Source organism: Camellia sinensis, chromosome 6 (genome assembly GCF_055761805.1).
Source record: "Camellia sinensis isolate YWXY chromosome 6, ASM5576180v1, whole genome shotgun sequence".
NCBI lineage: Eukaryota > Viridiplantae > Streptophyta > Magnoliopsida > Ericales > Theaceae > Camellia > Camellia sinensis.
The window spans coordinates 184,313,241-184,340,646 of record NC_138966.1 but is presented as its reverse complement, the minus strand read 5'-3'; the positions used below and the strand labels follow the sequence as shown (position 1 = coordinate 184,340,646).

The window sequence follows — 27,406 nt, the reverse complement described above, 5'->3', positions numbered from 1 at the left end:
GCCAACTATTTCCATTAAATTTGTCTTTACGAAAATGAATAATATATTTTATATTTTTAAAAAAGATATCTAATATAATTATGATTACTAAATTAATTTAATTTTTTAATACATAAAAATTTAAAAGATGAAATGAGACAAACAAACTCAATACTTGTCTCAAACTCAAAAGAAGACAAAAAAAAAATGTGTGGTGTGGGTTGGACACGCTCATAAAACGAAAGTGTCGGGTTGGAACATCGAAAGGGAACAAAGCGTGGAGGAAAGTTGGAATAAAAACGAGAGACAAGACAAAGTTGGAAAAAAGGAGGAGAGAAAGGAAAAAAAAAAAGGACACAGAAAATGAGAGCAAAAAAGAATAAAATACCTTTCACCTTTCCATACCTGTATAAAAAGAAAAATGTTATGAATTAGTATCCTAAATTAACCCTGAGAGGTGTGGTACTTCGTGTAGATTTTAAGATATAAGTTTTGGGATTTTAGGTTTTTTTTTTTTTTTTTTTTTTTGGAGTCAATTTATTTAGGGAGTAGTATATATAGTTGGTAAGACGAATTTTTTAAACCTAGATGAACTGTATTAAGTGATAAGAGTGTGAGTTCGAATTCTTATTTCTGTGTGAGTCCATGACTTATTGTTATATGATTGATAGACTTATTATATAGCAACCGTCTAAGGATGACCTTTGGAATCTCGACTCTTTATACTCTCTGCCTGTGTGCAAATATATAACTTATCATTATATAATTAAGTAGTCTCAAAATTTACCCCTCTATAGTTAAGCCATTTTAGTAGCAAATTTATATTGAATTATGTAATGTAAAGTTTATGTATAAAATAAATTTAAATTATACAATGATAATTTTCAATAACTTTTAAATAATTAAATCGAAATTTGTAGTATTACAACACCCCAACTCCAACAACTAAAAAAATAAGAAAAGTCCTTTCCTTTTTGCCCAGATTTCCACTTCCCATCCCCTCCTCTTGAGGGCAGTTACATTAAACTTGCAAACCCAAAACCCAAATAACTCATACAAAGTCCTCTCTCTCTCTACTTTAATAGGATCCATGGACTAGACTTTGATACCATTGTTTTTAATGGAGATTGAAGTGTAGATGAATGCTCTCAGTTGTTCCTTCTGATGATTCTTTCAAGGGTTTGTTTTTTACTCCCTGCATAGATACATAAATACACATATATATAGAATTTGTGAGTTTTGTCTGTGCGGAGAGAGAGAGAGAGAGAGAGAGACAGAGTTATGCAATCCGAATCGGTCGATCACGGAAACCAACGCGTTCGATTGGCGGCGGCTGCTTCGGCTGCAGCGGCTGATACGCGTGGGAAGCATCGGATTTCAGCTGAATTGAAGCGACTTGAGCAGGAAGCTCGGCTCTTAGAGGTTACTTCTCTCGCCTTTTTGATGGGTTTTTAATTTTAATTTTAATTTTTTAAAAATATCTGATTTGATTTTTTGTTTTGGGGGTTAATTGTCTAGTTAATCAAGTTCAATGCTTTGGTTGATGGATTGTGGATGAAAAATTGGAATCTTGAATTGGATTGTGCATTGTTTATGATTCTGAAGTAGCTTTCTTTTTTAAAATTCTTTCAATTCTTTATGATAATTGCATTGTAATTGTTTAACTCTAGGATAGGATAGTGTTTATTCGTATAAATTTGGTTAATTGTAACTGTCTGTGAATGGTGTAGATTGGGGAAATGAAGCTTTGGTGGGATTTTTTTTTTTTTTATTATTATTATTATTTTTTTTTGGGGGGGGGGGGGGGATAAATGGGTAGCATCCCCCCTTTTTAATACATTTTTACTTAGCATAGGTTTGATTATGAAGGTAATTATGTTCGTAGTTTTAAAATGAAGGATTGTACCATCTGCTAAAATGATCTAGGATTGGGGTTTAAATGGTAAAAAGTGAAGGGTTCAGTATGAATCCAGATGAGGCTGCTGGAGGTTAGGTCGGCACATTGTTCACCCGGCCTAACCCTAAATTGACAGGACCAAATACTTGGTAATGGCCTTTGTAGATGTAGAGTTTTAAGTTTTTCATCGTATTGAGCTCGTGATGGATAAATGGGTTCTGTTTGGAGCGACTGTTTAGCTTCCAAATCTCATCTGAGATTGATGGATATTGGAAAAGAATGATGTGGTTGCTTGTGCTGATTTTAGAATATTGGATTAACGTTTTATGGTTTGGTTTCTCCTTCTATTGTGTTAGTGAGGACCAAGGAGCACTTTGGTGAATAGGGTAGAAATTTTTGAGAATTTCCCCCTCATAAAATGTGTGCTTCTGTTTTTAAAAGGAAATACTTAAGGGAGTTGGGAGATTGACTTGGAATTGTTCAAATCAGATATCTATAGTTTATATGTAACTGCCTTTTTGTCGTTTACTATTGTAGTGGTTGGGATTCTTTGTATTTATGTCCCTTATGTTTCATCTTCGTAACTCTTGACTCATGCATGTAGTGTGTGCACCATTCTACCATTGTATCCTTAACTAAAGGCACATATGTTTTTAGTGTTTAACTCATGTTAAATGATAATCAATAAAAGTGTTGATTGGAAAAAATGACAAAAGTTAAAAAAATTGAAATTTAGTTATTCTTTTTCCCATTTAAGAACTTTTAGTTGGAATGACTTTTTCAAGTTTTCAAACTTACCATTATGACGGGTTTCTCAGTTTATCCTCCATTGTCATGCATTGAAAAAATTCCATTTCAGTATAGACAAGTGTGCATCCAAAATGAAAGTTAAAAAATACTTCCTTTCTTTTATGGGCCCACCATGCAAGGGTTGCGTATATGTATTTCTGGTGAGGTGAGTAACGTGAATTAGCATGTTAACCTCTGAATTCACAAAATTATTTATTTGAATAGACTTGCTTGCACATTAGTGCACTTTTTCCCCATATAATAAACAACGCACTCCTCTTACAGAATGTCTGATGCCTCTTTGTTCTCCTAAACAGGCAGACCTCGGTTTGAGTCTTGTTGGAGTTGTCCTAAAAGGGTAGCTCTATAGTTGTCCTCTTAATTGATGTACTATGTGCCCGATGCGCCTTTCTCACAGTGCTGTTGTTTACTGTTGCTGCAATTTATTTCTTTGAAAATTACTTGAAATGGGAGAAGAATGAATTCCCATAAATTAGATCGGAAAAATAGATAAATGGTCATTTGGTTCATTTGCCCGAGGGGATTTCATCAATTTGAATGTGGAGAAAGGTGGACCAGTTATAGCCTAACATTTTTTTGTTCCCTGGTAAGTAGGTATATAGCCTTACATCCAGCCTTTAATCTTGCTTGAGTCAACATCTTCATGTCATTTTCTGAACTTTTTTCCCAGTAATCTCTCTTTACTTTAGCCACCAGATGAGCCTGTAAAAGCTTCCTGAGTAAGTTTGCTTTGATGTGGTGGCGATGAGAACTGCACCGGTGCAAGATTCCCCAATGCTGTGCTCAGGTTCGGATAGGTGACCAAGTGACTTCTTCTGATAATACAATGCCTTTTCTTCTTTCTTTCTCATGGTCACAGCCTTGGCCCTATTCCTCTAGCAGTTAAAGCCATAATGATCCAAGGCCTAAGAGACCTGTCACATTGCATAATCGACCTTTGGTGGATGGGTCAAACAAGAAGGGTGATGCAGAGAATCACTTCTTTTATAGAGTCTATCCACAAAAAACGTGTAGGAACGGATTGGAAAAATTGGAAGTTAGCGATGTGTTTACCTTTTTGAAGCCATTGCAATAAATGAAGCCACCCCTGCAAAACGGGGGAGGAAAAGAAAAATCCATGACCAAGTTTAGTAGTATATCAGTAGAAAGCTTAATGGAATTTATTAGCCTAGAGCCCTGAGTTTCCTGCTGAAAGAAAAGATTCTGGTAATTGTCTCCAGTGGGAAATCTTCGATTCATATCTTGGAAGGTACTCTAGTTTTCAAATACCTGTCTGTTTTATTCTTGAAGAAAGTGTGTCCAGGAGTAAAGTGCTGCATCAGAAAGTATTCGTATGATTCATATCATCTTACTAGCTAATGTTGTTTTAGATGAAATACTACAATGACTCTCAGTATAGATTTAGCTGGCACATGGTTCAAATTTAAATTGTGGTATTTTCTGAGCATGTTTTCTTTAACAAAACCGTTGTTGCAGGAAGAGCTGGAACAACTTGAAAAAATGGAGACGGCCTCAGCTGCATGCAAGGAGTAAGTGCAAGAGAATATTTGGACTGCTTAAATGATATGTATAACTCATACCAGGATCATAATGAATATGTTTATTGTATCTAACTTTGTGCCACCAGATTGCTGATCATCGTTGAAACAAAACCAGATCCATTACTTCCAGTGTAATCCCTCTCTTCTACCCAACTCTCTGTATCGCTTTAAAATGGCCTGTATTCAACCTTAGTTGTTTCTGAAAAAAGTTTGCTTATTTTGGTTTGACAGAACAAATGGCCCGACAAGTCCTTACTGGGATCGGTGGTTTGAAGGACCCCAAGATTCACAGGGTTGCCGATGCTGGATCCTGTGACGGCTGTTGAATTGCAAGATTCCACTTCCATTTTAATATTTGTTGGAGGCGAAAAAGAATCGGTAGCTTACAAACTTGTTACAATTTTTGAGCAATTCCTTGCCCTTGGCAAATGATGCTCTCCATTGTGCAGAAAATTATAGTGTTTTCCCTTCCTTTTAGGAATTGATCATGAAAGACAATGTTACAATTTGCAAGCAATGCTCTTTTTGTTTGCAAAATTGTTGTTGATGTTACATTACAAAATGTGATGCTCCTTTGTGCAGAAGATGATTGGATTTCTTTTGTTTTTATGCAAATTAAAGTTAGAAATATATTTTAATCAACAAATGCTTTTCTCAGTTTGGATTGTTCTGTAGTGTTACATTTTGGCATATTACAATGGGAAAAACAGCCAAAGCACTGTTTGCACCGTGTTTGATTGCATACAGGGCCTCGTTTGGACATATTGCTAGAACATGGATTTTTAAGTTCAAGTTTTATAAAGAGTTGGGCGTCTCTCAAATTCTATTAGAAGACAATTCAAGAAGACATGTTAAGATTTTTTTTAGTTCAGTTTTGTTTTACTAGAAAATGTTAAATGAAAGGTTACCATGTGCAGTTCTTTCTTGAAATAAAATTTCAATCAGCAAATTATTTGAGGCACAATGATCATTCGGTTAGATGGTACACGGAAGAAACATTTATCATCTTCAATCCTTAAAATACAAAAAAAAAAGATGGAAAATGGGAATTTTTGTGTTTACAGTTCTAGCTTGTTGCTTTCCCGTGACCCTCTGAGCAATCCACCCCAAACCATCATACAGACCCTCTCCTGTGCGGGCACAGCAGGCTTGAATGTGCCAATCCCGGTTCTTGATGCTATAAAGGGCAAGGGCATCAGTTATCTCCGCAGGGGTCTTGTTTGTTTGCAAAAACGAGTACTACAGAATTTGGAAGATCCTCATGCGGGAGCAGCCTGAAGAGTTCATCCTTCATACCAATCCTGGCTGTCTGTGCTGTCTATCACTGCAATAACTGCATGAGTTCCTCGATACTATGTTGCCCGTGATGTCCGAAGTCTGTCTTGTCCTCCGAGATCCCAGACCTGATAAAACAACATTAGCAGGCAGACTGATTAAGGGGGTGTTTGGCAAAAGCTATTTTTTGGTTTTTTTGAGCTAAAATTCACAAAAAGACAAAATAGGATAAAATAGCCAATATGCCACATCAAATTCATAATCATTTCACTTTTTCTCTCACAAACATCCTATCCAACTACAAAAAAATTAAACTATCTTCCCAAACACAAAAATTTTAACCTACTAAAATAGCAAAAAACTAAAATAACCTTCTTAAAATAGCAACTCCCCAAACACCCACTAAATCAATTTTACATTCCAAAAAGAAGAGACTGAAGAGGGATAGGAATTCAGAAACCAAACTAGGATGCACAACTTCCAAAATCAAATGCGATCTATCAAACACATTTTTGGGTTGTCAAACTAACATTGAAATGGGAAAAAAGAGTATTTAGAGGGAAAGAACCATACAGAAGCCAGAGGAATCAGTAAGCTATTGAGATAAACAAACATGCATCATTGGTGTAGACAGAGTCCTAAACTATTCAATGAGTAAAACTCATGTAGAAATCTGAGTTGGCATTGAATATCACTACTCAGGACCTCGCAGTCTCCTAACATAATTTTAGTTTGAAATGAGAAACATTAAATGCAAACACAATTCACTTTTCCACTATCAGTCATAAACACAACCATCCCAAGAACCAAGAACATAAGTATTTGTCCAAATAAATAAATAAGAGTTGAGCACATAAATTGTTGCCCAAGAAGGTCTACAGATGTCACTACAGGAGATGAAGAAAAAAAACACAACACTCATAGTAATTTGAACCAAATATAACTTGTTAGTTCAAGTTCTTGATACCCATTCACGAATTGCCTTTTGAAGAACTGGATAGCATCTTCATGAAATCCAAATGGCTGAACGTTAACCAACATCAAAAAGGACCTCAATGCCTCATAAGGCAGATCTCCAAATCTACAAAAGATAAAAGAGTGGAAAACCTATAGCCATGCTGGTCCTATCATCAGATGATTAAAAGTAGAGAGACCTAAAAAAAAATTTATTCGGAATGCTAAATGCCATGATCCATCCTAAGATTCACTTGGGGGTCCTAGTTTTCCTGACTTTTGGGCCTCCAGAGTGCAGACTCTTTCTGATTACCAATGATTCGCCAAAAGTGTCTCCGTAAAGTTTTTGGTTCATAAATTAACACATGATGAAACAGCAAAAGCCAAATTATAATTAAATAATTTCTCCAACAAACAAGAACTATCAAATATACCAATGAGGGGTTGGTTCACGGGCAAGTTTCGTCTGCCTTGCTTAGATGCTTGGGTTCGAAATCCCGTAGCCCCTTGTTGGGGCTATTCCCACCTTTTGTGAGCAGCCTGGCGGGGAGGCAAGCGTAGCCTAGCTCCTCCCCTTTTGAATACCCAAAACAAAAAACAAAAAAGAACTATCAAATATTTCCCAACATTGAGCTTTAACCTTTATGCTTGATAAGTGTCCACCTTTATTCCCTTAGGACAATGTTTGATTGACAGAATTAGAGTATGAGATTAGAATTATTAATTCATAGGTCTAATAATCCTGTGTTTGTTTTAAAATTTTGTTTCAGGATAATTAATCCAACAAATTTGTAGGATCATTAGTAATGGGGTAAGGGTGGGATTATAAATCCTGAGCTGAAAAATAAAATAAAAAAACTCTTTTACCCTTGACTAAAAATTAAAACACTTATTATTTTTATATAATTTTATATTTTAGAAGGTTAAAAATATTTTTTGATATTTATTTTATCAAATTAATTTATATTTTTTTATAAAAAATATTAAAAAATAAACCAAACATGGTCATTGTATTTTGTATTTTTATTTTGCTTTTATTTATTTATTTATAATTTTTTTTCAAAACCACATGGAGAAATTTTGATAAAATAAAGATTGTGAAGAAATATTGATCGAGGGTAAGATTAAAAAAGAAGATAATTATAATTGTAATCCTACATTCATATGTTTTCTTATCTAATGCAAATCAAACAATGGGCAAGGGAATAATTTATCTTACTAATCTAATTGGATATTGAATATCACACTAATTTGATAGGTTATTAATACCTTCACTATTAGTCTTGTGAATCAAACATGACTTTAATGGCTCATTTAATGAAATTTTGTTACTTATCAAAATACAGTGTCAACATCTATTCCTCAAACTGGTGATGAACACTCATATGGGTGTTTCTTGATTGCTAGATTTCATATTGAGCTAACATTAATCAAGCTAAAAAAATTAATGCCCACAAAATAACAATTCATCAGACATGATTCAAATTGGGCAATAGAAATCAGTATTTGTACCTCAAACCGTATATTTTTATACACAAGCTCCTCGACATTGCTCCCAACCGTAGGGTGCGTAGTGACCCCCTAAGTGTAATTTGTACAGGGTTGTCGTCTTACCGGCATTGTCCAATCCAACAACAACAATCTTATACTCCTTTGCAGGAAACAACATGAACCAGAATTTTGACATAAATGCCCCCATCTTCTACCTAAAATTATCAAAATAAATTAATAAGATTCTTTAATCTCCACCGATATGATTCAATAACATCCATAAGTGCATATACACAAATGTGTATGTACATATAATCGGTTGAATTTGATTTTTTAGCAGGGTAAACAAAACATGAAGATCAAATTTAAAGGTTAAGAGTGAATTGGCAATATAATTATCAATAATAGTAACATGAATTGAAGAATTTTGATGGGAGAAAAAATCGAACCTTGAATTGAATGGATAGGGAAGGGATCGAAGATCCTGATCGCTTCGTAGATTTGATTTTGGGGAGGAATCGGTGGATTTGGGACTGGTTCGGACATGGCGAGCGTGGAAAACCCTAATTTCGGAGAAGATCTTCCACAGAATTAGAGGTGTGTGTGTGTTTGTGTGTGTGGAGTCCAGATCTCTCCTAGGAGGATCTGTACTTGGCTCCCCACATGGTGGGTCATTGGGCTCATTTTTTTAAAATTTTATTTATTTATTTATTTTTGTTTAATTTTGATAATTTAAATTGTTCATATTTTAAAATTTATTAATTATATTATATTTATAAAAAATTAAGTCGATCGGACATTAAAAATCATATACTCGGATCATCAAACTAAAAACTATTTTATTAAAAAATAAAACTGTTTATTAAATTTTTTAATAAACAATTTTTAGTTTGATGATCCAAACAAGTGATTTTCGATATCCGATTCTATAAGAGGGGTCAAGAACGTTGTTAGAAAATTTGAAGGTCTTCGAAGATCTTTGAGAAAAATTCAAATCCCCTAAAAATGATGAGAGGCTTAGATTTTTCAATAGTCACAACTAAGAATACAAAAGCAAAGAGATGATGGAGATAAGAGATTGGGTGAATAATAAGGCAAAGTAGTTAGAGAGAGAATTATGACAACGCTCTCCCATAGATCTCTCACTTTCACTTTCAAGGTTAATAATGGAGAAGGGAAATTAGTTTTTTTCCAAGAGTTATCTCTCCAAAATCTATTCCTTGTAAAGCTATGGGTGGGTGTTATTTATAGGCATCTCATGATGTAGGATGGAGCCCATGTGCAAGCCACATGGGGAATATTCTCTCTAACCACCTTGTCTGAGGAGGTGACCTCTTCGAGGATGATGAAATCTCCGAAAAGGAGATCAACCTCTCAGCGAGCCCTTCTTCTTAGCCACTCCTCATCAATGATCTACAATCATCCCAAAGGGTCAGGGTTAATCCTAGAGGGCGTCCTGCCACAGAAGGGTCAGGAGTAGTTCAAGAGAACACCTTGTCACAAATATTGCCGAGTATCAGGGACCTCCTAGATCGTGTCACCTCGACAAGGGTATAGGCTAGTTTAACCGAAGAGTGAATTTATCTCCACTCACCGTCCTTGAGATCGGATTCTTTGTTCAAACTCCATTACGTCCATAGTTCTGGTATGTAGATCCCATAAAACTCCGAGCCCGCAAGTGTTTTGGGACTCATTAACGAAGCGACTTCTAAATTGTGTCTGAATCCATTTGAAGCCAAGCGTTTCGGATCTCTAGGTTCGTGGATTTGAACTCTTTTGAGTCTGAGCTCAAATAGGCCAATACCTCGGAGAATGGATCTCCTCCAAAGGTTTCATTTCTTCTGAAAGCAATGGTTATGTAACAACCCAGATTTTTAATTATTCTGTAAAATTTATATTAATATTATTTAATTACAGTTGAAAAAAATATATATAATTTATTTTGTATTATTTTGTGTAATTTTGTAAAATATTATGAATCTAGGGGTCAAAGTATAAATAAATAATAATAAAAATGAGTATGGTAATAAAATAAATAATTAATTTTATGTTGATATACGATAGAGTGTAATTAGAAATTAATTTATTTATGTAGTTATATTAAAATATTGAGTCAAAAGGTAATTATCTTAAATATCTATTAAAGATAAGTATGTATTTATATATTTATTAAACGAATTTGGAGAGAGAGGGATGCGCCGGGCCATGTGTTAGCCAACTGACACTCTCACTTCCTTATAAATAAGGAGGTGGTGGTCTTGGAAAGAAAGGAAAAGAAAGAAGGAAAAAGAAGAGAGAAAGAAGGAAGAAAATGAAGGAAAAATAATGGAAGTTGAGAAGGTTTTTGATGGTAGAAAGATAGAGTAAGGTATTAATGTTAAGGTGAGTTATATTATACTTTGAGTCACTATAATGTACTTTACATATGTTTTAACTTACTATATTTATTTTATGCAAGTTATGTTTTATAAATTATTATAAACTATATTATTATTTCGGTTACGTGGATTATTTTCTGAACCTTATTTGTGAAAATGAAACCCATGGATATGTTTGTTTTATATTTTAAGAATATTTGACTATGACCTTATATACAATTATGTTTTGTAAGTACCACCATGGGAGTCACATGCCTTGGGGGACTTAAATAACCATTGGCCTCTGTTTGACCACTTTGTGGCCCTCTGTTTATCATGGATCCATTGACCTCTATTTTGTGCGGAGCAAAGTGCTATGCGGAACTAAGTGCTACATTGTTGTGGGAGCCACCTCTAGAATTCGTACAAACCACCTCTTGAATCCGTACCTATGTTCTAATTGTCATTTCTGTGACCTCTGTTCTGTTATGTTCTGTACCGTGGTTATGGTCATTTATTTACATAATTTCTGTATTTCAGTTTCTGCCACTTAAATGATTTGTTTACCAAATTACCGTAGTTATGATTATTTATTTACATAATCTTAGTTTTGCTACTTAAAGGATTATTTGTTCCGACTAAATTATCTTAAATGTTTTAGCCTAATTAACTATCCATGGTTATTTCATGTCCCTTATACTCTTGATATAATATTTCTCACTCTGCCATGTGCTTATAGTTGTTTACCAATTTTCAAGAAATAATGCAATTCAGAAATTGCTTTTGAAAAGTTTTAGATGCGGGACAGTGGAATAGACACACACACAACACTTTTATTGATATTTTTCTATGTAAATATCGGATTTTTTGGTCAATGTAATCTTGTAATAAAAATAGAGGCTCCAATGATTATTTTGGTACCTTCATTTAAATATTACTTCTGCTCGCATTTATTGATTTGTTTAAGAATTGGCCGGAGGTAACCTCAGTTATTGATCATCACGATGTTTAACCCTTGGGTACGGGAAGCGGGTTGTGACAAATGGTATCAGAGCAATGGTTTATAAAAAAAAAAAGTCATCATTGGAGCATAGGATACACGCACATTTAGGAAGTAGGATAGTGGGTAATTCGTACCTAAATATTATATTTTGTTAGTCGATTTAATTATATTATAATTTTATATGATTATATATATATATATATATTTTTTGTGTACATAATTTGTGAAGAATAATAGATATAATTTATATTTATTACAATAATAGAAGGAAAAGAAACAGAGGATGTCAAGCTCAAGCACCCACCAAAATTATAATATAATTAAATATATATAATTTTCAGTTCAGTATTCAAAAAAAAAAAATTTATTTCTACTTTTTAAAAGCGGGTTCAAATTATAAAGATACAACTTTTGAAACTATTTCCCATCAATGAAAAGTTCATCTCAAATTTTTTCAACTCCTGCATATGATTCTGTCATTGTGTTCTCATTTTATTTATTTATTTATTTTTATCGTAAACAAAACGAGTGAAATTTTTTTAAAGTCATCTATTATTTCTCATTTTGGCCCAAACAAAATTTTGACAACTAGACCGTGAGTTGTTTATGGTAAAAAGTTTTTTTTTGAGGTAATATTTTCTGTCAGATTAATCATCTAATATATATTTATCAGAGTGCGCAACGGACAGCTTACACATATGACAAATTTCGAGGACGAAATTTTAAAATGAGGGAAGATTGTAACAATCCAGATTTTTAGTTATTCTGTAAAATTTCTACTAATATTATTTAATTACAGTTGAAAAAAATTATATGATTTATTTTGTATTATTATGTGTAATTTTTGTAAGATATTATGAATCTATGGGTCAAAGTATAGATAAATAATAATAAAAATGAGTGTGGTAGTAAAATAAATAATTAATTTTATGTTGATATACGATAGAGCGTAATTTAATTAGAAATTAATTTATTTATGTAGTTATATCTAAAGATAAGTATGAATCTATATAATTATTAAACGAATCTGGAGAGAGAGAGAGAGATGCGCGGGGCTATGTGTTGGCCAATTGATGCTCTCACCTCCTTATAAATAAGGAGGTGGTGATCCTGGAAAGAAAGGAAAAGAAAGAAGGAAGAAAATGAAGGAAAAAGAAGAGAGAAAGAAGGAAGAAAATGAAGGAAAAATAATGAATGTTAAGAAGGTCTTTGATAGTGGAAAGAAAGAGTAAAATATTAATATTAAGGTGAATTATATTATACCTTGAGTCACCATAATGTATTTTACATATGTTTTGACTTACTATATTTATTTTATACAAGTTATGTTTTATGAATTATTATAAACTATATTATTATTTCGGTTACGTGGATTATTTTCTAAACCCTATTTGTGAAAATGAAATTCATTGATATGTTTGTTTTATATTTTAAGAATATTTGACTATGACTTTATATACAATTATGTTTTGTAAGTACTACCATGAGAGTCCCATACCTTGGGGGACTTAAATAACCATTGGTCTCTGCTTGACCACTTTGTGGCTCTCTGTTTGTCATGGATCCATTGACCTCTATTTTGTGTAGAGCAAAGTGCTGTACAGAGCTAAGTGCTACACTGTTGTGGGAGCCACCCCTAAAATTCGTACGAGCCACCTCTTGAATCCGTACCTCTGTTCTGATTGTTACTTCTGTGGCTTCTATTTTGTTCTGTTCTGTACCGTGGTTATGGTCATTTACTTACATAATTTATGTATTTCAGTTTCTGCCACTTAAATGATTTGTTTACCAAATTACCATAGTTATGATTATTTATTTACATAATCTCAATTTTACTACTTAAAGAATTATTTGTTTCGACTAAGTTATCTTAAATGTTTTAGCCTAATTAATTATCCATGATTATTTCGTGTCCCTTATACTCTTAGTATAATATTTCTCACTCTGCCATGTGCTTATAGTTGTTTACCAATTTTCAGGAAATAATGCAATTCAGAAATAGCTTTTGGAAAGTCTTAGATGCGGGGCTGCGGAATAAACACACACACAACACTTTTATTGATATTTTTCTATGTAACTATCAGACTTTTTGGTCAATATAATTTTGTAATAAAAATAGAAGCTCCAATGATTATTTTGGTACCCTCATTTAAATATTACTTCTACTCGCGTTTATTGATTTGTTTAAGAATTGGCCGGAGGTAACCTCAGTTACTGGCCATCACGATGCTTAACCTTTAGGTACGGGAAGCGGGTCGTGACAGGTTAACCTCCTCGGACACCTATATGATCTGAGCATCCTCGGATGGCACTATTGGACTCTCTTTAGCGATATATGCTTGATAGGTCTTCCTCGGCCCAATTTGTTGGCTTTCTTATGGGTTCATTCAATAGAATTCACTTGGGCTCATTTGGCAACAATTTCTCCAAGCTCACCAATTTTTGGGCTTTTCGATTGGGCTTCAATTGGGCCCAATTAATTTAGTGGGCTCAAGTTAACCCCTCCTATATTTTACCCTGTGCATGTTTGGGAAATTTTGAATTTCTCAGACATGCATATTTTCACTTTTTTGACCATGTTCCACTTCACCTCTTAGGGTGTGTTTGTCTTGATATGGCCTATAGATAAGATTGGTGACTCATCACAACTTATGGATAAAATTGACAATTAATAAGATGAATTTTTTTTTTTTTTTTTATCCTTATGCTATGTTTATCAAACACACTTTTGTGCCTTCGATTTATTCTCTCAATGAAAACTCAAAATTTAAATATTCAATACTCCACCCACTAAGAATGATTTAAAAATTAAATTCTTCTCCCATGAAATAGTCAGGCCCTTTATTATTTTTATTTTTATTTCTTTTAGGTGGTCTCTATGTCATGTTTAGCCAACACATTTTATATTTGTGTCATGTTTTTCTTCAAAAGCCAATCTTGATTCTTTAAAAGCCTTTGAAAATCCATTCCCATGAGGTCAAAAGAAAAATTAAAGAACCCATTTTTGTTTCTTTTTCAAGGGCAAATTACAAACACCCCCTTCGAAGTTTTGTAAAGATACAAATCCTTCCTTGAGGTTTGAGAAATTACAAATTGCTCTCTGAGGGTCAAATTTTTATAATAAATTCGAAAAAATTAGGGGAGAATCTGTGTGAAAATATAAATCTCACGGGACAATTTGTTATGTAAATATAAACCTCAGGAAGCGGAATATAATTTCTCAAACTTCAGAAAAAAATTTATATTTTTATCAAATTTCGAGGGGTATTTGTAATTTAAAGGTATTTTCACCACTAGAATCAGTTCTTTACTTTATATATATATATATATATATACTTCGACTATTTAAAGGACCATCAACATCATACTTTTTGCTTCACACAAAGGACAAAACTCTAGCCCTTACCCATTTTTTTTTTTTTATGGCCAAAACCACCATTTCAGCACGCTCTCTCTCTAAATGGAGAGAGCCAAATTTCACATTCTTCAACTAAAGTTCTATTTCTGCTTCGGTAACCACTGAAGACTACCGTCACTTGCGCACTGCCTACTGTCGCCATTAACCACGGCCTAAGGACGCAACCACTCAACCCTATCTGTTGCAGCCTTGCCTGTGCTGGCCCTACGTATGTTGCCCGCGTCTTGCGCTGCTGATCTACTCAACTGAGTGGTGTCGGCTCTCGTGTGCCTTGTTCGCACCATGGCCCTATCTTGTTTCTCTACTTTAAGCATTGTCATCACTCGATGCCACCGTCACTGCTGCATCTCTGCCCTCCAGCGCCATCTCAAACTCTCTATTTTGTTGAGTCTTGGTCTTTATTCAATAAACTTCATTCTCTTCGTTGCTTCGGATTTGCGAGTATAAATTCGAAACCCTCTTTGCGTGATTCAGCGATTCATGGGTAAACTTCTGAAACCCCCTTTTTTTTTACTGCCTCAGATTTGTAAATACAAGTTCAAAACCTTATTCTCTTGATTTTCTGGCTTCAAATCTAGGTAAACCCTTGCGCTTGTAAAACTTGATTTATACTCTGAGAAGTTGCAATTTCGGCTTGAGGTAGATAATGCAGGATTTGTATAATTTAATTTTATATTTCAATCCCATATCTGGATCCTGAACTCCTATTCTTGAACTTATTCTGAAATAGAAACAAGGCCTGAAGCACTTTTGGTAATTAAAATTTGATGTTGCTAGAATTTTAATGTTGAATGTTTGAGTATTGTAATTCCGGAATCTCTCTGATATTTGCTTTGATTGAGGCTAACTAGAACAGAGATGTTGTTGTTGTTGATCTTGTGTGTGCTCGGGAAATAAATAGTTGATGCTAAACTTTTGTGTGATCATTGTAGCTTTACGTCGGCTTGAGAGGAACCGTCCCGGAGAGACAAAATCTTGATTGTTGCATTTTCATAAACTTGTTGAGAGGAGTAGAATTGTTGTAGCTTAAGTAGATCATTATTATTTGTTGATGTTATCCTATTCCGATAATGCCTGAATCATGATCTGAAATTGATATTGCTCATCTCATTTGTCGGCTTTATTATTTCAGGCAAATGAATTCTTGTAAGAACTCCACGATCCCGATGCCTTCAGAACCCACACTAATGAGAGCAAGGGTCGCTCCTCGGAAGTCCGAACGGATGTAAGATTGTCCCTCAGGAGTCCGAAAGTAGCACGCATTTTACTTCAGCAAGAAAGATCCATGTGGAAGGTAATCGAGTCTACCAAGCTTGCACTAACAGAAATAAAGATTGTCTCTTGGAAGTCCGAGTGGAAGCAAGGCTGTCCCCAAAAAGTCAGAGGCTATCCCTCAAGGGTCCAAATAGTAGTACACACCATACTTTGGCAAGAAAGATCCCTTTGGAAAGTAATCGAGTCTACTACCAAGCTTGCACCAGCAGAAGTAAAGATTGTCTCTCGGAAGTCCGAATGGAAGCAAGGTTGTCCCCCAGAAGTCCGAGGCTGTCCCTCAAGAGTCTGAATAGTAGCACACACCTTACTTTGGCAAGAAAAATCCTCGAAGCTCGCACTGATAGAAGTAAGGGTTGCTTTTCGAAAGTCCGAGTGGGAACACATACTCTACTTCAACAAGAAAGATCCTCGGAGCTTGCACTGATGGAAGTAAGGGTTGTTCTTCGGAAGTCTGAGTAAGAACACACACTCTATTTCAACAAGAAAGATCCTTTCTGGTGGGCAATTGAGAAAGTTTGAGTGGAAACACACACTCTACTTCAAGAAAGATCCTTTCTGGTGGGGATTAGGAGAAAGATCCTTCTCTTTCTTTGTCCAGAGGTGACAAATGAAAATAGTCTTCAAGCAACATAACCCAATGAAGATACACAATATATAGAAAATAAACTTCTAATGAAGATACACAATAAGGAGGAAATAAATTTCTTCATAACATAAGAAAGATAGAACTTTTAACATAAGAAAGATAGAACTTCTTGGGCAATACAGTAAATACAAATTGTAAATATCATAGATAGACTTCTTCTACGGAATGTCGACTCTTACTCCTAATCCCCAAAGTTGTGAGGTCATTCGGAAAATTTTCACCAACTGCTTGGCCGTCATACGCCATCATAGCCACATCTTCTAAGATATCTTGAGGCCCTTATTCTTTGAACTCTAACTCATCTGCTTCGATTTTCTTTCTAAAGATCTTCTTAAGCGTTCAGCACTTTTCTGTAGGATGTTCTAATGATCGGTGGAAAACACAATAATTAGGGTCTTCGCGGTCTTTCTTTAGCAAAAGCTCTTCGATATAAGGCAATTTCAGTTCCCCACCTACCACCCATTCTTTAACTAAAGCCTTTACTTCCTCAACACTACACGGAAAATGAGTGTCATTTTCGCAGTTTTTCCTCTTCTGACCTTTGAATTCCTTCCCCTGCGACTTTCGGGTAGAAGACACAGAAGCCGCAGTGACAAAAGGTCCTTAGGATGTCTTGAAGCTAGTTTTATAACTAGTCTCGAACCTAATCTCCTGAGAGTGATGTATGTTGATGTTCCGAGATGCTTCAATTAGTGTCGAAAATGTGGGTTACTTGTGATTATCAAGAAGCATCTTGTACCTGTTCAATGCCCCTTCAACACAAATTTGGACCAAGTAGCTTTCCTCTACAGCCTCGTGATAGTCCACGGCTTTGTCTTGGAACCTCTTCACATATTCGAGAATGTCTTCACCCTTCCGCTGTTTTTCTTTACACAGGGCAAGTGTGGTCACTTTCTTGGCCATCTAAAAGAATTTGATGTGAAATTTGTTGACCATCTTTCTCCCAACTTCGGATAGAGTTTGGTGCCAAGTTAACGTACCAACTATATGCTTGGTAGGTGAGAGACTTGGAGAATTTTTTCAGTCGGAGGACATGATTTGGACCATGAATCCCCAAAGTCTCCATGAATCGAACAACATGTTCTCGAACATTTTCTTGTTTGTCATCGAATCTGATGAACTTTGGTACCGTATGCTCCTCTGGGTATGGATAACTCAACATTTTGATAGAGTATGGTGGTTTGATATCCGGATCGGGCAAATAAGGTAAAGTTCTTTTGCCCCGTTCGAGATCGAACATGGCTTGCACATCGGCGAGAGTGAGAAATTGTTAAGGGAGAGAACTTGATAGTGGTATTCTAAGAACTTGGTTTGTATACTCGAAGACCGAGCCTGGAGCGACTTGGCTATTTGGGTGTTGAGAATTCACCATCGGTGCAGGAACATGGTGATATTGACCATTGGGATCTATGGATATGACATTCAGTAATGGAGCGTTGAATTGAGTTCCATAAACTCTATTACACGCTATGGGTATGTCGGGTTGAGCTTGGAAAGCCATTGTTGAAACCAAAGGAGACCCGCTCAGTACATGAGTAGAATTTACAATCGGTGGAACAAAATTAGGCATGGATGGAGCACCATTTTGTAGAGAAATTTCTGTAGGCCTTCATTGAACTTCCACAGCCGCTGGAACACCATTCATCGCACCAGAAACTCCTCCAACCACCAATGGATCATGGCTCGATCCTCTAGGTGCATGATTTTGCGCTCTATGGGCCATAGGTTGGCCATGACTTATTCCTTCTAGCACTTGATTTTGCATACCATTTTGAGTAACTTCAGGGAGAATTGGGTGTGGGTCTTGATGGTTTTGACCATTCTCAACATCACCATTTAGTTATTGATGCTTGTCGGCGCCAATTTAACCTTCATTTGTTGCCGGTGGTGCAAAATTTAAACCCATCACCAACATAGTGTGAGTGAGATTTTGAAGGGTCGTGAGTATCTCTAGTTGAGTGTATTGGAGTCCTTGAACGGCTTCAAGGATAAGAGATGGGTCTTGAACTTGATTCCTCTCATCACTACCATTGGAAAAACCTTGTTGATGAACTTCTTCTTCTCTCGCCATTTTCACCGAAGTCGTGTAGATTTCGAATCTTGTTGAGACCATTAACCAATCTGCCTCCCTAGTGAACTTATTAAATGTATGAGAGGGTTCAAGAATGTTGTTGAAAAATTCAAAGATCTTTGAAGATCCTTGAAGAATATTCGAATTCTCTAGAAATGATGATAGACTTAGATTTTTCAATAGTCACAACTAAGAACACAAAAACAAAGAGATGATGGAGATAAGAGATTGGGTGAAGAAGAAGGCAAAGTAGTTAGAGAGAGAATAATGACAATGCTCTTCCACAGATCTCCTACTTTCACTCTCAAGGTTGATAATGGAGAAGGGAAATTAGTTCTTTCCTAAGAGTTGTCTCTCCAAAATCTATCCCTTTTAAAGCTATAAATGGGTGCTATTTATAGGCATCTCATGATGTAGGATGGAGCCCATGTGCAAGGCACATGGGGAATATTCTCTTTACCACCTTGTTCGAGGAGGTGACCTATTCGAGGATGAACAAATCTTCGAAGAGGAAATCAACCTCTCAGCGAGCCTTTCTTTTTAGCCACACCTAACCAATGATCCCCAATCATCCCAAAGGGTCAAGGGTAGTCCTAGAGGACGTCCTGCCACATAAGGGTCAGGGGTAGTTCAAGAGAACGCCTTGCTGCAAATATTGTCGAGTCTTAGGGACCCCCTAGATCGTGCCACATCAACTCGGGTATAGGCTAGTTTAACCGAAGAGTGAATTTATCTCCACTCACCGTCCTCGAGATCGGGTCCTTTGTTCGGACTCCGTTATGCCTATAGTTCTGGTGCATAGATCCTGGAAAGCTCCGAGCCTGGAAGTGTTCTGGGACTCATTAACGAAGCGACTTCTAGATTGTGTCTGAATCCATTCAAAGCCAAGCGCTTCGGATCTCTAAGTTCGTGGATTTGAACTCTTTCGAGTCCGAGCTCAAATAAGTCTCTAGGTTTGTGGTTCTAACCCTTTCAAGACTAGGTCAATACCTCAGAGAATGGGTCTCCTTCGAGGGTTTTATTTCTTCTGAAAGCAACGGTTAACCTCCTCGGACACCTGTATGATCTGAGTATCCTCAGATAGGCTTGTTGGACTTTCTTTAGTGATATATGCTTGATGGGTCTTCCTCGGCCTAATTTGTTGGCTTTCTTATGGGCCCGTTCAATAGAATTCACTTGGGTCTATTTGGCAATAATTTCTCCAAGCTCACCAATTTTTGGACTTTCTGATTGGGTTTCAATTGGGCCCAATTAATTTAGTGGGCTCAAGTTAACCCCTTTTACACCAATCAATTTGATTTTTTACAAATATAATATAGTTGACAAATCCTAAAATATGAACCGTTCGAATCATTGAAATTAAACCAAAAAATAGGCTAATAGCCCACTAAATAGGGAGCCAGTGCAAATGCTTCAAGGAGAGTATCTGAACTCATGTGTGAAGGAGGAAGATGATTGCTATCGATGCCACTGTGGCATGTTGACGTATATTAGCGGCTGAGGGGTTTTTCTTTCTTCTTTTTTTTTTCTTCTCAAATAATGGTAGAAACTTTAAAAATTCTATCAAAAGTTTTATTAAATGTCTTATATAAGTGTGGAATTCACATAATGTAGATTTTATGTGGATCTCACAACCATATAAGATATTTGATAAAAAAATTGGGTGAATTACATAAATAGTCCCTATAGTTTGGGACTTGTGTCACTTTAGTCCCTAACTTTTCAATTGTAACACATTTGACCATGAATTTTGAATCTTGTTCCAAATAAGGATAATTGAAGATATCATTAGATTTTTCAAGGATAAAATCGTCAATTTGATAAAATGTAAACTAATTTGACAAAAATAAATGTCAAACAAATATTTTTGAATTTTTAAAATTTTTTTCTACCCACTAAAAATAAATTATGTAAAATTAATAAATCTTTTAGATATTTATTTATTTATTTTTTACCAAATTAATTTTTATTATGTGTTTAGATGATGATCATGTAAAATTAATTTTTAAAAATTAATAATGTAATTTTTATTAATAAAAATTGGTAAAATTGATAAAAATTAATAAAAATTATATTATAATTTAATCATTGGTGGATAAAAATAATTTTTAAAAAATTAAAAATATTTTTTTGACATTTATTTTTGTCAAATTAGTTTATATTTTATTAAATTGGCGATGTTGCCCTTGAAATTAAACAATGGTATTATCAATTATCCTTATTTGGAACAAGATTCAAAATTCAAGGTCAAATGTGTCATAATTGAAAAGTCAGGGACCAAAGTGACACAAGTCCCAAACTATAGGGACTGTTAGTGTAATTTGTCCCAAAATTTTTGTAAAATTTTTAGTGTCTTTGACATTTTTGTTTTTTTTTTTAAACAAAGGAAAAGTTACCTATAAATCCGAAAAGTTACCTATAAATCCTAAAAGTTGAAATTGTATTTCATTTGGTCCTATAAAAATTTTATTGACCCGTTTGATCCTTTTCTTTATGGAAAGACACAAATACCACTGGTGGAAATATTTAACAGCGTGACAATTGTGCGGCCGTGATTGGATGCGCAGGGTTATATTTCATTTTTTGTATAACATGACTAGTTGGAGAGCGTATGGGTCATGTGCTGCAGTTGAAGTTTGTAGAATGGGCAAATGCTTCACAAGTGCCTTGTTTGGCGCGTGTGTTGGGTGCCACATAATAGGAAAGCGCACTAAAGCTTTTTATGGGTTTTGGATTTGGTATGCTAATTTCACATGCCACACACCTGGGTTACGTTTGTTTTTAATATACAACATTTGAATCTGGGTTACGATTGTTTTTAATTTTTTTAAAATGTCACATAATATCCATTATGTCGGAGTGTCACATGTCACGTTTGAGAAAAGTACACTAAGGAATTTTTAATTTTTTTAAGAGTATCACATCATATCTGTCACGTTGTCACGTTTGAGAAAAGTACGCTAAGGAGTTTTTATTTTTTCTAAAGTGTCATATCATACCTGCCACGTTGTCACGTTTGAGAAAAATACACTAAGTAATTTTTTTTTTCCTGAAATGTCTTATCATACCCACCACGTTGTCACATAAGGAAAAAGTACACTAAAGAGTTTTAATTTTTTTTAAATGTCACATCATACCCGTCATGTTGTCACAGTAGGAAAAAGTACATTAAAAAGCTTTTATTATTTTTTTTAAATTAAAAGTTTTAGAGTGTCATATCATACGTGCCTCATTGTCACATTTAGAAAAAATACAGTAATGAGTTTTTAATTTTTTGAAAGGTCACATTGTTGGAGTATTACATTAATACTTGCCACATTAGAATATTACATCATACTTGTTACATTAATAAAACGGTATAACTGTCCACCAAAACACTACCAAAATTAAAAATAGGATCGAACGAAAAAAAACTCTCTACTAATAGAACTTAACAGATTAATAAAAAAAAAATGAAACTAATTGGAGTAGCGTCATAATGGTAATGTTTATACTAAAATATTCAAATATCAAAAAGTGCACACGTAATCCCACCAAAATCGTCCGCCAGCAAATGAAAGGGTATAATTGACCTCTAAATATTAACAAACAAAGGAAATAGGATCACATGGGATATATTCCCCAACTAATAGGACTATTAAGAACAATAGAAACAACATTGGGACCAATTGGTGCAACTTTTTGTAAGATAGGATTTATTGGTAAATATCCCTAAATGGCAACCAATATTTAATGAACATTGTTTAATATTGTTAGGGAGAGTGTAATGTTTTTTTTCAAAATATATAAAACATTAAAAAGTATAAATTTGTTGAATTTAGGTATTATTTGACGTAAATTAAATAAGTGTACTTATTAGAATAAATATATTTATTTTGATCACATTATCTTTTTATTTTTTTACATATTTTTTTTCATAAAAAGTCAAAAGGTATATTAGGTGTCATTTGGCAATTGGGTTGGGTTGACTTTTTCGCTTGTCTCATTTGGCAACTTTTACTTTTAGTTAAAAAATTAAAAAGCCTATATAAATTGTCACTATTTTTTTACACATCTTTTTGTAAAAAATTATTAAAATAGGATGTTCCTAAACGACTCTTAGGCCTCGTTTGGGAAGTGGCTATTTTAGAGACTTTTTGGCTTTTTAGCTATTTTAGTAGGCTATTTTAGTTTTTATGTTTGGGAAGATGAGATAGATTTTTATTTAAGTTGGTGTATTGAAAAATGTGTTGAAATGATGTTTGTAATTAAAATGACAATTTTATCCCTATTTTCACATTTTTCAAAATAAACCATTAGGGGCAAAAGTGTAATTCTACTACCTGTCACTGTGACAGCCTACCACTGTCACAGTGGCAGCCACAGCCGGCCACATTTTTCTTTTTTTCTTTTTTTTTTAAAACCTTTTGATTAGAGGCTTTTAGGCTATTTTTATTTTTGAGGCTACATTAGCCAAAACCATCTCTTCCCAAACACCCCCTTAGTTATAAAAAGACAAAAGAGGCTAAAAGGTCAATAGACAAAATGTCACATCTAAACCATAATCATTTTTTTTTTTTTTACAAAAATTAAAAAAATAAACCTAAACAAACGTTTTAGCCTGTGTTAAAATAACAAAAACAATCAAAAAATAATTAACTTTTCAAACAAAACCTTATTTAGATCATCTCAAACAATCTCTTAGTAAAAAATATTTTGTACTTTTTGAGTTTGTTATCTTTTACTTATGTGAGACCTTATTAACAAAATGTATTTTTGGTGAAACAACGTCTTTTAGGTACTGTTTGATAACCTTTGCATTTTTTATTTTATAATAAAAAATTTAATAATTATATTTATTTTCATTATTTAAAAATGAAAGGGATGGATAAAGGTAATTGTCGGCTGAACTGGAGAACGAAGGTGATTATCAAAGCCAGAGCCAAATGTGATGGTTGAAGGGTTGTTATAAGTAAAAAGTGATCGTTAACATCCAGAGGTAATTGTCAAAAACAAGAGGACAACAAAAAAATGATTTATAACAAGAGGTGGGGACATAGACAATAGATGTGGCGGATGACATTGGTAGTGGCCTTAAAGTGGTGAGCAGAAGGAAAAGAGAGATGAAATGGTGAATAATTTAATAAAAGTTATAAATTATTTGAAAATCTTTATAAAATGAACGATTTAAATTATTAAAATGAGATCAATGATAGACTTTATGAGTCCGAATAACAACCTTCAATCCAAACCTTAAATTGGAGAAAAGCATGACCTATTTGAAAAATAACTGAAAGAAAAAAGAAAATGTCACGACCCAAATCCGCCCCTGTAGGTTTAGCACCGTAACCGGCCAGTAATTCGTGGATTACCAAAGGCCTCTGAACAGATTAGCAAATAATAAGGGGTTGCGGAAGTAATAATACAAAATAGACAAGGTCCAATGAGCTGTGATAATGTACATGGAAGAGAACATTTCAAAACTTATTTATATATACACAAACATGCCAGTCCAGATATATAATATTTACAAGGTATTTACAGAATGTACTTCCCAAGACCTGACTTTACAGAGCATACTCAATGACTAGCATGAATACAAAAACAGCCATGGCATTAGGCTTCGTTCGGAACCTCCTCAGGAGGCACAACCGTTGGTTGACAAAAACAGAACAAAAGGCCGTCAACTCTGGCCCTGGTCATGTACCGGCTCACCTACATACATAATATAAACTGTGAGTGAAAGCCCAGTGAATAATAATAGAGTAAAGGATTTCAATGAATGAGTTCGTACAGATTCAGAAATCATAATTCAGATTCGTATCAAATTCATCATTTATCCAGATCATATATAGACAGAAATCATAAGTCATGATTAAGTTTACATGATACATCCATTAGCATTAACAGAACAGAACAGAACGTAACGTATACATGTGAGGTTACGAATAACCAGTTCCATAAAGGAACCTCCGGATTCGGGTAACAGAACAGAACAGAACAGAAGCTGAGCCCCGTGACAGGGCCTCCGGTACGGGTAACAGAGTGCAGACAGAAATAAGTTCTATAAAGGAACCTCCGATACCGGGTAACAGCTAACAGATATCATATGATGCTAAGGATGTCACGAATATATATCATAAATTAAACAATCATTCATTGTAAAGAACATATCATTTCGAAAAACAGATCTTGTTTTATCACACAGAAAGTAAATACAGTTTGAACATAACTTTATTAAATTATTACTCACAGTTGGCCTTGAAATAGATAGACGGAGTAGATTGATCACACGATATGCGGCACGTGACCTACATAACACATAACGAACACACACTTGAAACACACATTCTAATTGCACAAAACTTACGTCGTTGGTTCTTAGTGTGTTTCTAACCTTAAATCCTCACTAAAGAGTCTTAAACATGGCCTAGGAATGCCTAGGATGGAATGAGGATGCAAAGATGTCTTGGAAAATATTTTTCAAAACTTGCTGAAAACAGGGGTCTCGCTCGAGTGTGGCTTTCTTCGCTCGAGCGAGCTTGTCAAAACAGAGGGGTCGCTCGAGCGTAGACTCCTTCGCTCGAGCGGTCTGTAAAAATGCAAAAGTACTGGTTGTTGAAATTTTACGCTCGATGCCCGCTCGATACTTGCTCGAGCATGAGACACAGCTCATAGCTTGAGCGTAGGTCTCGTCACTCAAGCGTGCGTCTGCGTGCACCAAAAACCTGAGAGCTTGCAATTTACGCTCGAGCCACCATTCCTTCGCTCGAATGGAGCTCTGAACAAACGATGGTCGCTCGAGCATGGAATCCTTCGTTCGAGCGAGGAAGCCAAATTATGGAATTTCCAGATTTGCCTCCCAAGCTCAAACCAAGCATTCAACACCTCAAAACTCGACCTCTTGGGCCCATTTTCTGGAAAACACTTGTAAACTCATAGTATAAGATGTTTCAAAGATCAATTTGTAAAATCAAGCCCAAAGTTGAGTCAGTTAAACACAATTTCAAATAAAACTTCAAGAACATAACTTGAATGTAACATGCATGAATTCTCATGACTTCTACTGCTCCAAAACATGATCCAAAGCAAGATTAAGCTCAAGAATAGGATGAATTCATGGACTATAACAAAAATATAGACATGCATGTGAGGATTCTATGAGAACAACCTCACAATTCAAGAATGCATACATGCATACATGATTTAAGCCTCAATTCAACATTTTCAACCAATTCTTGACTTTAAACTCTAATCTTCCATGAACCATGCAAGAATTAATCTTAAATTCACAATTGAAAGGGGAATCTCCTAGCTTAAACCTTGAATTCCAAGTCTAAGAGCTCAAATTTGCAAAGCCTTTTCAATTCTCCTAAGTTCCAAGTCAAATCTTGGTGAACTCTATTTTGTTCTTCTTCTTCTCTCTCTCTCTCCTACGGTTTTGGTCAAGAAAATGGCTGGGGAGATATGTTTCTAAGTGTAATAAGGTGTGATAAGATTGGTCTCAAATCAAGCTACTAAGTGGCAAAATGGTAGATAAGTCCAACTAATGTAATGTAACTTATTTAATCCAATTTAATCATACCAAATCGAAGTTCAACTAAATTTACCATAAAATCACATTAATCCTAATTAACACAAAACACTAATCAGTTCCAGATTCGGTCGTCGATAAGGCCTTCAATTTACAGTTTAAAACATAAAACATGAACAGATCATTTTATGGCAAACAGATAAAAACACAAAGATAATGCAATACATATGCAATTTAATTCCGGATTCCTTCTAAATTACTGTTAGGCATAAATAATCATGGTTTAGCATTAATCGGAGGTCGGGGTTAATACAGAAAAATTGATTTTAAAAATAGTATGAGTTTGAACTATTTCTAAACGTTTGTTTTTTATTTTATTAAATTTAAATTTAATAAAAAAGTTTTAAAAAGTTATCTCAATTTTTTTTATTAAATATTTATCAAATCAAGAGTCATTTTTGTAAAACCAAATTGAAAACTCATCAAATTTAAAAAGATAGCGCATTGAAGATGATTTTTTTCCCAACAATTTGATAAAAAAAAAATTAGAATAAGAAAATAATTTTTAAAATATTTTAATAAAAATTTGATGAAAAAATGAAAATAATTCATATCAAATTATTATTTTTACTTAAATTTAAAATTAAATTAAATAAAAAAATACTAGAGGCCTATTTGGTAACACTTACGTTTTTAGTTTATATTTACAAAAATTTTATAAACTGATTTTTGTTTATTTTTAGAAAAATATAAAATACAAACGCGTTTGGTTTGGACAAAATGTTTAAAAATTTTAAAAAATATAAACTAAAAGATTAAGAAATGGCGAGTGATGGCGCGCCGGGTGGTGGGTGGTGACGAGTGGTGGCAGATAGTGGCAGCGGAAGACGGTGGTGGTGGGTGGGTGGCGACGGAAGACGATAGTGGTGGGTGGCAGCGGCGAGTGGTGGTGACGGAAGACGACGATGGCGGGTGGCGGGTGATGGGTAATAGCTGCAGGTGGTAGGTGATGGCGGCAGAAGACAGTGGTGTAGGGTGGTAGCGGAAGACGGTGGTGGCAGAAGACAATGGTGGAAAGTGGTAGTAGGTGGTGGTAGTGGAAGACGGTGGTGGAAAGTAGTGGTAAATGGTGGCAGGTGGCGAGTGGTGGGTGATGCCGGCAGAAGATGGTGGTGG

The 27,406-nt window shown here is 34.8% G+C and overlaps 1 protein-coding gene and 2 long non-coding RNA genes across 4 annotated transcripts; 2 read left to right on the top strand and 1 right to left on the bottom strand.

Moving 5' to 3' along the window:
- Nucleotides 1-246: 246 nt before the first annotated feature.
- Nucleotides 247-4,884, top strand: LOC114323336 (guanine nucleotide-binding protein subunit gamma 1). The gene is made up of 4 exons (XM_028270909.2): nt 247-1,401; nt 4,163-4,215; nt 4,314-4,358; nt 4,459-4,884. The coding sequence occupies exons 1-4, from the start codon at nt 1,261-1,263 to the stop codon at nt 4,541-4,543; spliced, it is 324 nt and encodes a 107-aa protein (XP_028126710.1). The 5' UTR covers nt 247-1,260; the 3' UTR covers nt 4,544-4,884.
- A 263-nt stretch (nt 4,885-5,147) lies between these two features.
- LOC114323335 (uncharacterized) lies at nt 5,148-8,629 on the bottom strand. Of its 2 annotated transcripts, XR_014333642.1 has the most exons (4): nt 8,397-8,607; nt 7,969-8,162; nt 6,470-6,583; nt 5,148-5,630 (listed from the first exon to the last, which is right to left on the bottom strand). It is a non-coding gene; the product is annotated as an uncharacterized LOC114323335 (long non-coding RNA). The 2 variants fall into 2 exon arrangements; XR_014333643.1 differs by lacking the exon at nt 6,470-6,583 and having other exon boundaries at nt 8,397-8,629.
- A 6,051-nt stretch (nt 8,630-14,680) lies between these two features.
- LOC145793101 (uncharacterized) lies at nt 14,681-16,831 on the top strand. Its single transcript, XR_014333637.1, has 2 exons — nt 14,681-15,209; nt 15,858-16,831. It is a non-coding gene; the product is annotated as an uncharacterized LOC145793101 (long non-coding RNA).
- The last annotated feature ends 10,575 nt before the right edge of the window (nt 16,832-27,406 follow it).